Source organism: Stomoxys calcitrans, chromosome 4 (genome assembly GCF_963082655.1).
Source record: "Stomoxys calcitrans chromosome 4, idStoCalc2.1, whole genome shotgun sequence".
Taxonomy (NCBI): domain Eukaryota; kingdom Metazoa; phylum Arthropoda; class Insecta; order Diptera; family Muscidae; genus Stomoxys; species Stomoxys calcitrans.
In genome coordinates this window covers 92,011,644-92,023,015 of record NC_081555.1, presented here as the reverse complement: position 1 = coordinate 92,023,015, position 11,372 = coordinate 92,011,644, and the positions used below count along the sequence as shown (strand labels likewise).

Genomic DNA, 11,372 nt, shown 5'->3' with positions numbered 1-11,372 from the left:
ATGACATAACTACAAAGTAGTGTAACGTAAACAGCCGAGTATAATTTTTTCTTGCAAAGTGCACTATCTGCAAACGAGTTTTGGTTGAGTGTGTGTGTATTATAGTTAAGAACCATACACACAAATAACGAAAAATGGCGCGATCTGGTAACATATACAAAATCAGAATTGCACTAATCACTGTTTTGACAGATAGTGCACTCAATATTTTGTTGTTGGGCAACTGCCACTACCTGTAAATGAATATATCTTGGATAGTTCGCAAAAAAAATTTAATTTTTGCGTACCCCCTAATTTTGACTCCAGGAACCCGAATATGAAGTCGGTTTTTGGGGCTAGGGCCCTTTGGACCCCCGTGGGCCAAAAAATGCCCCCTGGGGGAAAGTTGTCCAGCCTAGGCAATATGGGTATCAAATGAAAGGTATTGATTAGTAGATTACGAATATGCAAAAAAGGCACATGATTTTGACCCGAAAAGGATCTACGGGGTCTTGAGAATTTGGAATCCTCTTAATCCTAGGTAATATGGGTATCAAATTATAGGTATAAACGAGTAGATTACGAATATGCTCTAGAAGGACACTAAATTAAAACAATCCCATGGCAGCCGGTTGTATGTACCGGATTGACCCGATGGAGTTTTTCATCGGCAAGGGCTGCCGCCTCAGTGTGTAACACACTGCTACAACAACAACAACAACAACTAAATTAAAACAACTGCATATTTACAAAAAAAAAAAAATAGAATACTTTAAAAAAATTGCGATTTTTTTACAAAAAATTTCAAAAGGCAAATAGTTTTATTTAAAATTATTTTGCTATTTCCCACTTTCGACATATGAAGGAGGAGAAATCTCAAATCCTGTCGAAGGCCGGCAAATTTATCCAACTTAAGAAGGCAAGGGCCGATGCCATCCGGCCCCTCACTGAGACTCCACTCGATACCATTGGTTGTCCGGGACTGTTATTGCAGCTACTGCGTATGGAGCATTCCACTCTCCGTAACCTGTAGCCCTCAGCTGAGCTTACCATGTTAACTATGACCTCAATCTCATGGCAGCAGTTGTACGCACCGGATTGACCCGATGGAGTTCCTCATCGTCAAGAGCTACCGCCTTAGTGTATAACACACTGCTAAAACAACGGCACAAAAGATGCAACCTTCTTTAACTTATTCTTATGCAAACAAAAACCCTTCCCCTTATGCACACAAAGTCCGCCTCTCACATCGCGCTAGACATCAAAGTCCTAACATTGCAAAAGCCAGTCCAAATCCAGATAAGTAATAAAAACCATACATCCTTGGCCCGCTCTTCTTCGTGAGACAATTGGTCTCGAGGCCTTGAGCACCGCTGCACCCCATTACATTAACTCCCGAATAAATCGCGGAGCCACAGGGCCGGGTCCACTGATTTCGTAGTATAAGCAAAACTTATCAACAATTCAATTAAGTCGGCGGGTATATGTACCGGATAAATCTTCCTCCCAGAAGGGAGTTTTCCAAGTATCGCCATCCCATATGCAGGTATGTGGGTACAGCAACTTAATACAGCCTACCTCGTCAGCAGCCTCATTCACCGTCACCGCTTGACAACCAGGTACACAGCAAATCTTTGCGGCATCTCTAATGAACCAAATATGGTTATTAAATCTTTTAATCAGTCTTGACCTTGCATTGTCTGACGCCAGAGCATTTAGCTCTGTCTAACTATGGCGCAGAGGTTAGCATGTCGCCGAACGCCTGGGTTCAAATACAGGCGTGAACATCCCCAGCGGTGGTTATTTCCTTACTAATAGTGGTTACATTTATTTGTAAGGTATACTGCCATGTTAAAACTTATCTACCAAGTGGTTGTTGTTGTTGTAACCACATTTCTATGTGGAGGCGGCGATCCTCGACAACTCCACGGATGAGGAAGCTCGTTCAGGTCCATAGAAGCAATCGCCGCGGTTATTTAAAGGCGCCAATAACCCGCCTCGTCATATCGAGCATCATAGGCACTCAGTATTTGTGCCTCACACTGAGATTCTCCACTCGATACCGCTGATTGTCCGCGGCTGCCGTTACAGCTACTCCGTATGGAGCTACTCCGTATGGAGCTTTCCACTATCCACAACCTATGGACGCGCCCGGTACCTCGCAGCTAAGCTTCTCGTGACAGCAATAAATACCGCATAGTGTGGTGCTCACAGGCACCAACCTATGTGGTGCTAACAGCTATCCCGTGCCGCGATTTTTATGGCCATGTGGCTTATTTCTTACCTACGAGACGAATAACACAAACTCTTCCTTCCATTAAATGTAAACTGTAACAAATGTACGTACATATATTTAAAAACTTAAAAATAATATCTATCTATTTTATAACATGGTCTGTAACAATGTTGGGTCCTAGAAAATAAAATCAAATGATACCTTCTTCCTACATTTCAATATCGGCCATAGGTGTTATGAAAAATTGTATATATATTTCTGCTTCACTAGAATCTTGAAGCATAAAATGCATTTCCATTAAACCGCTGAGGTCTGTCTTAATTGCAACTTTGCTGGAAACGGACAGTGCTTTCTGTGTCAGGCGTATCAATGAGGATTTATAACGCGCCTTTGTTGTCTCGCGACAGTTGAACATGAGAATCATGTCGCTTGTTTTTGCCACTTCAATACTCGATTCGGACTGCATCACACCCAAAGTATCAATTTTAAAATGTGGTCTTCTAGGAGATATTGTAATTTCCAATTCTTCTGTGGATTTATCAAATTCTTGGAAAATAGTCATTAATTCAGGGCCCCTTATAAAAAGGACATTCAAACTTGAACTGTTCTCATCCAAAGCGTACTCCATTATTTCATCTTGCAGCATGGTCTTTATAGAACATTCTGTACTTATGTCACTTTCATCTTTGGGTTCCAACACAATAACGAGAGGAGCTTCGGGTCCTTTGTAGAACATTTTCAAGCTGCAATCAATGCCCGAGAATATACTCAGACATTCGTTGAGCACATTCATATTTATGTTGAAATGAACCACACCATCCACATGGAATTCCGAAAAGCAAGCGGGCATCAAAAACAACGAGGCCTGTATACATTTGCCCTGTTCTACAGTACATGTGAATCCGTCCTCATTGACCATAAAGGCACCATACTCTCCAAAGGTCAGAGACTTTATGCCCGCAGTTAATGTCTTTATTTGATCAAGGCGAGCCACGAATTTGAAATTGGAATATTGGGACTGTGTCAACATTTTCAAATTGTGCAAAATTCCTTTTTCATACAGAAGTTTCGAATGTTGCATGAGACCACAAAGATGGGGTACATTTATTGCATCAATCAGTCGCTCTGGTGATTATCCTCTGGTAAGAAGTTGGAAAGCAGTACTTTTAATTTACTAAACGGCAGTTCCTCAAATCGTACCTTATCGCTTTTAAGCAGATGAGACAAACGTAAAGCCAAAACGTGTTCGCAGGTGTAGGAGGATGTACTTGGATCTTTGGCACCCAATACTTGCTCTTGGAAGTAGGTACAAGTGCAGTAATTAACATGAGGAAATACCCAAATGATTTTTGAGGAACTCTCGTTTACTTGTGCTACTTGTTTAGTTTTGGGGATATTGTGATAGACCACAATACATTGGTGGTCCAGTAAATTTAAAGCTGCCTTAACCACACGTGCCGTCAATATGGCATTTAATTCCACAAACAAATCACCTTAAATGAGAATTGATTAGTTGACACATAGAATGTTAAATATTCCAAAAACTCACCTAAATTATTATCAATATTGGAGGCAGAGTACTTTTCGAAAACTTTTTCCAGGATCAAAGGCAACAATGCCGCTTTATTTGACATGTTTACTAGTGATCTAAAAGTCGATTTTCGACTAATCGATTAATAGACTTTTTGTGTAAAAAAGTCAAAGTCGACTTTTACTGAATAAAAAGTACAATAGAATAATCAACTTTGAAGTCAAAAAAAAAAAAACAACAAATGTCGAAATGGATTAAGCCAAGATCTATTCATTTACAGGTGGTGGCAGTTGCACAACAACAAAATATTGAGTGCACTATCTGTCAAAATCAGTGATTAGTGGAATTCTGATTTTGTGTATTTAGGCATCAGAGATTAGTGGAACTCTGATTTTGTGTATTTATCTTGTTCGCGCCATTTTTCGTTGTTTGTATGTGTTATCGTTCTTCACTATAATACACACACAACCGAGCAGCAGCCAATCGCTTTATACCAGCCGGTCGAATGCCCCAAGTGCGGCCCAATTTCTCGCAGACGAGCGTGATGGGATTCATTGTATGGACCCCACTAACCCCAAAATCAGCGAGCTGAATCTGGAAATAAACAGGTTAGTCAACGAACATAATTTGTGGTTGGAACACTTGGAGCAATGTAACTTAGGCACTGGTGTAGGCAAACTGTGGTCCACTCTCGAACCCCAGTAGACGGGATGACAGGACTTCAGTCACTTTTGGCGAAAAACCGTGACTGATCGGAAGAGATGCGCCAGGTTGTTCAGCTGTCAATTTTTTGTGCATCCTGAGAGTGACAGGGCAAGGAGGAGAGCCATTCGCCAAATTCGTGGTCTCCGAGCCGATGAACAGCCACAACAATTTGCCGTGGACGAAGTTACGAATGTCATCCGTGGCGCCAAATTATCTAAGACGTTGGGCCCCGACGGAATCTCTACATTGATGTAGAAGAATCTGGATTCACCTGGTGTTGAGTACTTTACTACTGTCCTCAACCTTATAGTTCCCGATGTCGGGAAAATGGGCAGAGTGATTCCGCTACTGAAGCCTGGGAAGGACCCTAGCTTGGGGGAGTCGTACAGACCGATCTCCCTTCTCTCACCAGTAGCAAAGACGCTTGAGGCATTACTCCTCCCGAGCCTCGTAGGAGAATTTCCACACGCCGAGCTTCACCATGGATTTCGAAGTCTGCATAGCACAACAACAGCTTTGCATGCCATCACCGAACACATTTACCGTGGCTTCAATTAGCCCAGGCCATGTGATAGGATGGTCCTCGTGTCCATTACTAAACTAAAATACATAAATAATACTAAAATACTAAACTAAAGTACATTACATTACTAAAATAAAACACAGCCAGTGTGGCCACCTGCAGAAATGATCCTATTGTGAATGATTAAATCAAAACCATTTTTTTATACAATTGCGTGCACAAATCATGTTTTGCAAATTTTGGTTGCAAATTTTGCGAATTTTTGCACTTGTTTCCTCGTATTGTTTGGACAGGTTGGTAAATGGCGTTACCACCTCATGGCAAACAAACAGAATTGCACTGGAAACTTTTTAGTGTTTTTATTCTTGCCCTACACCGCTTATCTATCCAGTAGTAATATAAAACCGTCAAGTTTAAAAAAGCTAGGTCGCTTTCTGGCCCCTCGTCACAATGGCATCCCTACTGAATTTATTGTGAATGGGTAACTAAGATTAAAACATGTGTTACCAAATTGTAAAAGCATAAACAAATTTTGCGGGAAAAAATGTTTTTGTTTTCGAGGCATACATTTTTGTCCTCATCTTTTCACTGCTATTAATGTGTCGTCCAGGAGAATAATAGCACCATGAGCACTATCAAAAGATCAATGCCGGAAAACATGGATTCTGAACACTTGGCCAAAAAGGTGAAACTTGATAAAGACCTAGAAATGGAAGAAAATTATGATTTTCTCTTTGATCAAGAGGATGATTTTGATCTTGGAGCAATTGAGGCAGCAGAAAAAGAAGTCAATAAAGCAAAACTGGATCTAACTTCATGGCAAAGGTGTCTGGTAAAAGAAGTAGAAAGGGAAAAGAAAACATTTGCATTGATACTTAAAGTGGTGGGTCTTCAGAAGAATGAAGATGGCCAAGATGCAGAAGCCAAGTGTTTCCTGCAAGGTCCCTGGTGTCACACTCGAGTTGCGGCCGATGATATAGTTTCGCTGAAAGCTCAATTCGATGAAAGCCTTGATGCTTACAAAGTAGATAAAGATCAAGGATTTTGTGTGGTTTATCCCGATTGGTTGATTTCGGGAACTACAGTGGTAGGTTCGTTATTTTGCGGTAGAAAATCAGTGCTTCAAGATCGCTTCAAAGGTATTGATCCCAATAATAAAGTGGTAGGTAATATCATGCATGAAAAAAACTCTCGGAATAATAATTTTTTTCGCATAGATGGTTATTGGTTCCTTGGTCCATGAATTGTTGCAAATTGTTTTGGAGAAAGGTATTCTGCAGCTAAAGGATATCGAAAAAGAGGCAGTGGACCTTCTGAATACCCAAGATACTGCCTTTATGCTGTACAGCAGTCAATTGACTCGAGAAGATACCACGTTGGAGGTGATGCAGTTCGTCAAGAACATACACAAATTTGTACAGCAGTATATTGACCAGAAGGAGAACAGCATACCCATAGAAAAGGATAACTTTAATGGACGCATATGTGAGATAAGAGATATTGAAGAAAATCTATGGATTCCCCAAATGGGAATTAAAGGAAAAATCGATGTGTCGGTAAAAGTAGAGTCACGCAACAAAAAGGGACTGATGGCAAAATTCAACGAAAAACAAGAGAAAATTTTGCCTTTAGAATTAAAGACTGGAAGGGCCACATTTTCAATGGAGCACAAGGGTCAACTGATACTATATCAAATGATGCTAAACGCATTGGATAAGCCCACCAATTCGGGCTTGTTGCTTTATTTAAGAGAAGGCTTTTTGAGAGAAATTCCCAGCACACGCAACGAACAGCGGGATTTAATAACATTGCGAAATGAAATTGGTCACTATCTGACAAATATGCCTGACTACTCCAATCTTGCTAGCGATTTGAAATTGGACAATGGTAAATTCATACAACCCTTTGAACTGCCCGAACCCATATCACATCCCACTGCCTGTGCACAGTGTGCTTATGCATCGTTGTGCTGTAGTTTTGCCAAAACCGATCCCTCACTAGAACTAAGAACCAATCATCCCATACGCAAATTATCCGAAGAGAGTCTTAAACATTTAACTGCCAAAGACTATGAATATTTCATAAAATGGTGTCACTTGCTAATGATGGAGGAGAAAGAAGCTAGAAAATCTAATTTTCAGAGAGCATTATGGTGTTATACCCCGGACGAAAGAGAACAAATGGGCAGAGCTATTTGTGGCTTGCATATAGCAAATGATGGCAAAGCAATTGTCAAGAAAGAAACTCGATATGAGCATAGGCTTGTCTTGAAAAGCACTCAAAATGGTTGCACCGCCCAGAAGGATGTTGAGGGACAAGATTTAATGTTATATGGGGTAAGTAATGGGGTATACCAATCGAAGATTTTTATAAAATTTCCAATAGAAACCAAAATTTTACCCCAATTTCCTATGGAATTAAATTTTTCCCTAAATTTATTCTAAATTCCTTCCTTTCTTTCTCTGCAGTTTTCTCTGGGAGAATATATTATTGTCTCCACAACCAAACGCTTGGCCATTGCAGCAGGACCCATAACGGATCTCGATTCATCCTCTATTACCGTTAGTGTAGAAAGAAATCTCATGCAAAATTACTCCAATGAAGTGTTCATTATTGATAAGTACGACTCGCATTCGGGAAATACATTTAATTTTACCAATTTGGGCATACTACTGGATGACACCGACAAATCGCAACGTCTAAGGCAGATTATTGTGGAACTAGAACAGCCAACATTTCATAAGGTATTGCCGAAAATAGTGGCCACCGAAGGAGCTGAAATATTGAAACAGCTGAATTCGGTACAAAGAGCAGCAGTGCTGAAAGCCTTAACCACACAGTCGTTTATGTTGATAAAGGGTTTGCCAGGAACAGGTGAGTAAGTTTTAAAAAAAACTTTAAACCCATTTTTTAGTAGTGTTTTCCTCTTCACCCATAGGTAAAACTCAAACTCTGGTGGCCATCATACGGCTTCTCTATCTAATGGGCAAATCCATTGTCATAACCAGTCATACCCATTCGGCTGTTGACAATCTTCTATTGCGTCTCAAACCTCACAATGTACCATTTCTGCGTTTGGGTAATGGAGCTCGTGTTAACCCACAACTGCATGAATCCTGTGAATCAACTTTAGTTGCCAACTGCCATACGGAACATGAATTAAATGAATTTTACAATTCTTATCGCATAGTGGGAGTTACATGCTTGGGATCCTCCAATGCCATATTCATGCATCGCCGCTTTGATTTCTGCATAGTGGATGAAGCCACCCAGGTAATGCAGCCCACTGTTCTGAGGCCTTTGTTCTTTTGTGACCGCTTCATATTGGTTGGAGATCCCGAACAATTGCCCCCTCTTGTTAAATCTGCCGAGGCCAGAAAGAAGGGAGCTGACGAGTCTCTCTTCCATCGCTTGGATTCTCAGCAGGCTACTTCGGTGTTAACGCTACAATACCGCATGAATAAAACCATCACCAAGTTGGCTAATGATTTGACCTACAACGGCTCTTTGCTGTGTGCTTCGAATGAAATAAAAATGGCAAATATGCCTTTGCCCATGTCTCTGCCAAATCCACAGGAGAAATGGTTGCAGCGAGTGCTACAAACACATGTAGACCAATCGGTATTTCTTCTGGACACTCAAGATTGCTCGGAACGCTCTTCGCTGTATGCCAAAAGCAAGCATAGCACCACTTGTGCTCTAATTGAGAAAAACTTTAACGAAGATTCATCGGTTGCCAGGGATGAGGTGACTAGTAAAGAAACTAAAACTCCTAAACGATTTTCGAAATATTCCAATTACTGTGAAGCCGCCATCGTTTTCCACATAGTAAAGACATTGTTGGAGAGTAAATATGACCCAGATCGCATTGGCATCATAGCACCCTATAGAGTGCAAGTGGAACTCTTGCGCAAACTTGCTTTACACCATCAGGAGTTTTATGGAAAACAAAATGCCCAGCTTAATTTCTCCTTGGTTGAAGTAAATACTGTGGATCAGTATCAGGGCAGAGATAAGGACATTATCATCTATTCATGTTCACGCACCGGGCCAGCCGATTCCAAGAACTCCGAACGTTGCCGCGATGCTGAAATCTTAGAGGACAAACGTCGTCTCACGGTGGCCATCACACGTTCTAAGCATAAATTAATTATTGTCGGCGACTCCGACTGCATCCAACAATACACCCCCTTCCAGATACTTTTGCAGCGCATTCCTGGCTTTTGTAAGCTTAAGTTGGAAGACAATAAAATGGGTTTCCATTGGGATTCTGTCATGGATGAATTAACCAAAGTTATACATAGTCAAAGTTCTTAGGCATGAAGATGATGATGACACAAATTGGAATCGGTAATTTTTTTTTTATATGCATGTGATTATGTTTAAAAATTATTCACAAATTTTTTGAGAAATGTCAATTATAGCCATTTTAAGTGAAAGAGAAAAATTTTAAGTCTTTTTCGACACGAGATGAATAAAATTTTTCCTTGTTTTCTAAAAAAATTCAATTTTACTACTTTTTAAATGCATTTACTTTCTTTAAAAAAATCCGCAATTACTTTTTGGGCAACCCAATATATTCTTGATCGTCATGACATTTTAAGTCGATCTAGCCATTTCCGTCCGTCCGTCTGTCTGTCGAAAGCACGCTAACTTTCTAAGGAGTAAAGCTAGCCACTTAAAATTTTGCACAAATACTTCTTTGTAGTGTAGGTCGGTTGGGATTGTAAATGGGCCATATCGGTCTATGTTTTGATATAGCTGCCATATTAACCGATCTTGAGTCTTGACTTCTTGAGCCACTTTACTTTACTTTAATTGGCTATAACAGAATATTTGTTCCACTAGCCGAACGTAGAATAGCGTTCCAAGCGCCTCGATCTTCTGCGCTCATTCTAAAATCTCTGACACTAAGTTTCGAGGTGTCTCCCACCACTTGGTTTTTCCCATCGGGCTTTTGGTTGTTGTTGTTGTAGTAGCAGTGTGTGGTACACTGAGGCGGCAGCCCTTGCCGATGAAGGAATTCATCGGTCAATCCGGTACGTACAACCGGCTGCCATAGGATTGTGGCTTGTGGTCTTTCCGGTTTGCGTGTACCACCATGTTTGCCTTTAAAAGACTTCTTTGCTGGAGTTTCTTCATCCATTCTGACAACATGACCTAGCCAACGCAGCCGTTGTATTTTGATGCGTGTAACTATGCTGTCGTCGTCATACAGCTCGTGGTTCATACGTCGCCTATATTCTTCGTTAACGCAAACTGGTCCATATATTTTACGAAGAATCTTTCTCTCAAATACTTCAAGCACTACCTCATCTGCTTTCAGAAGTACCCATGCTTCAGAACCATATAACAACACGGGTAGTATCAGTGTCTTGTATAGTGCAATCTTCGCCTGTCGAGAGGTTGCCTTGTTTCTAAACTGCTTACTTAGTCCACAGTAGCATCTGTTTGCCAGTATTATTCTTCGCTTAATCTCAAAACTGGTGTCATTCGTTTCGGTTACGGCGGTGCCGAGGTAGATAAAGTTACTGACTATCTCAAAGTTATGGTTCCCAACTTTCTCCATTTGCTTTATCTGCTTGGTTGTGCAGGGCATTTTGGGAGTTGATACCATCCATTTCGTCTTATCTCCATTTACTGCCAGACCCATTCTCACTGACTCTCTTTCGATTCTTTCAAAGGCTGCTGTTACTATTTCCGGTGTCCGACCTATGATATCGATGTCGTCGGCATAGGCGAGTAGCGTGTGTTCTCTTGTGAATAGTGTGCCATATCTATGCACATCTGCATCTCAATCTTCTCCAGCAGTATATTAAAGAGATCACACGATAGGCTGTCTCCTTGTCTAAAACCTCGTTTGGTATTAAATGGTCCGGAGAGATTCTTTCCTATTCTTATTGAGGAACGCGTATCAGCAAGTGTCATCCTGCAGAGTCTTATTAATTTTGCAGGGATACCAAACTAGGACATGGCTTGAGATGGTAGGTGTTGATTTGTCCTTCTCGGGTCTTCTCCAGGATTTGGCGTAGTGGGAATATCTGGTCTAGGGTGGTTTTACCAGGTCTAAAGCCGCATTGATAGGGCCCAATTATCTCATTGACTTTAGGTTTTAATCTTTCACACAGTACGCTCGAGAGTATCTTGTATGCGATGGGGAGGAGAGTATTCCTCTGTAGTTGGCACATTCCGTCTTGTCTCCTTTCTTGTGTACGGGACATAGTATGCTGAGGTTCCAATCATCGGGTATGCGTTCTTCTAGCCAGATTGCGCAGATAAGCTGATGCATACGCCTTATCAGCGTGTCGCCTCCTGTCTTAAATAGTTCAGCGGGTAACCCGTCGGCTCCTGCTGCCTTGTTGTTCTTTAATTCGGGTTACTGCTACTTGGACCTCATT

At 41.1% G+C, this 11,372-nt stretch overlaps 3 protein-coding genes across 3 annotated transcripts; 1 reads left to right on the top strand and 2 right to left on the bottom strand.

Moving 5' to 3' along the window:
• Positions 1-2,291: 2,291 nt before the first annotated feature.
• LOC106084986 (cell cycle checkpoint protein RAD1) lies at positions 2,292-3,849 on the bottom strand. Its single transcript, XM_059367503.1, has 3 exons — positions 3,765-3,849; positions 3,416-3,708; positions 2,292-3,354 (listed from the first exon to the last, which is right to left on the bottom strand). The coding sequence occupies exon 3, from the start codon at positions 3,294-3,296 to the stop codon at positions 2,424-2,426; it is 873 nt and encodes a 290-aa protein (XP_059223486.1). The 5' UTR covers positions 3,297-3,354; positions 3,416-3,708; positions 3,765-3,849; the 3' UTR covers positions 2,292-2,423.
• LOC106084984 (uncharacterized) lies at positions 3,332-3,849 on the bottom strand. Its single transcript, XM_013248974.2, has 2 exons — positions 3,765-3,849; positions 3,332-3,708 (listed from the first exon to the last, which is right to left on the bottom strand). The coding sequence occupies exons 1-2, from the start codon at positions 3,847-3,849 to the stop codon at positions 3,332-3,334; spliced, it is 462 nt and encodes a 153-aa protein (XP_013104428.2).
• A 1,728-nt stretch (positions 3,850-5,577) lies between these two features.
• LOC106084992 (DNA replication ATP-dependent helicase/nuclease DNA2) lies at positions 5,578-9,482 on the top strand. Its single transcript, XM_013248983.2, has 4 exons — positions 5,578-6,136; positions 6,192-7,310; positions 7,443-7,848; positions 7,913-9,482. Exons 1-4 carry the CDS (start codon positions 5,600-5,602, stop codon positions 9,289-9,291), a joined length of 3,441 nt encoding a protein of 1,146 aa, XP_013104437.2. The 5' UTR covers positions 5,578-5,599; the 3' UTR covers positions 9,292-9,482.
• Positions 9,483-11,372: the final 1,890 nt, after the last annotated feature.

What these genes read in the sequence shown, in the direction of transcription:
- LOC106084986 (XM_059367503.1), bottom strand. Translation starts at nt 3,296, where the DNA reads ATGCAACATTCGAAACTTCTGTATGAAAAAGGAATTTTGCACAATTTG.
- LOC106084984 (XM_013248974.2), bottom strand. Translation starts at nt 3,849, where the DNA reads ATGTCAAATAAAGCGGCATTGTTGCCTTTGATCCTGGAAAAAGTTTTC. An exon ending in CAATATTGATAATAATTTAG is followed by an intron (nt 3,709 to 3,764) that starts GTGAGTTTTTGG and finishes TTCTCATTTAAG; the next exon opens with GTGATTTGTTTGTGGAATTA.
- LOC106084992 (XM_013248983.2), top strand. Translation starts at nt 5,600, where the DNA reads ATGAGCACTATCAAAAGATCAATGCCGGAAAACATGGATTCTGAACAC. An exon ending in AAGATTTAATGTTATATGGG is followed by an intron (nt 7,311 to 7,442) that starts GTAAGTAATGGG and finishes CTTTCTCTGCAG; the next exon opens with TTTTCTCTGGGAGAATATAT. An exon ending in AAAGGGTTTGCCAGGAACAG is followed by an intron (nt 7,849 to 7,912) that starts GTGAGTAAGTTT and finishes CTTCACCCATAG; the next exon opens with GTAAAACTCAAACTCTGGTG.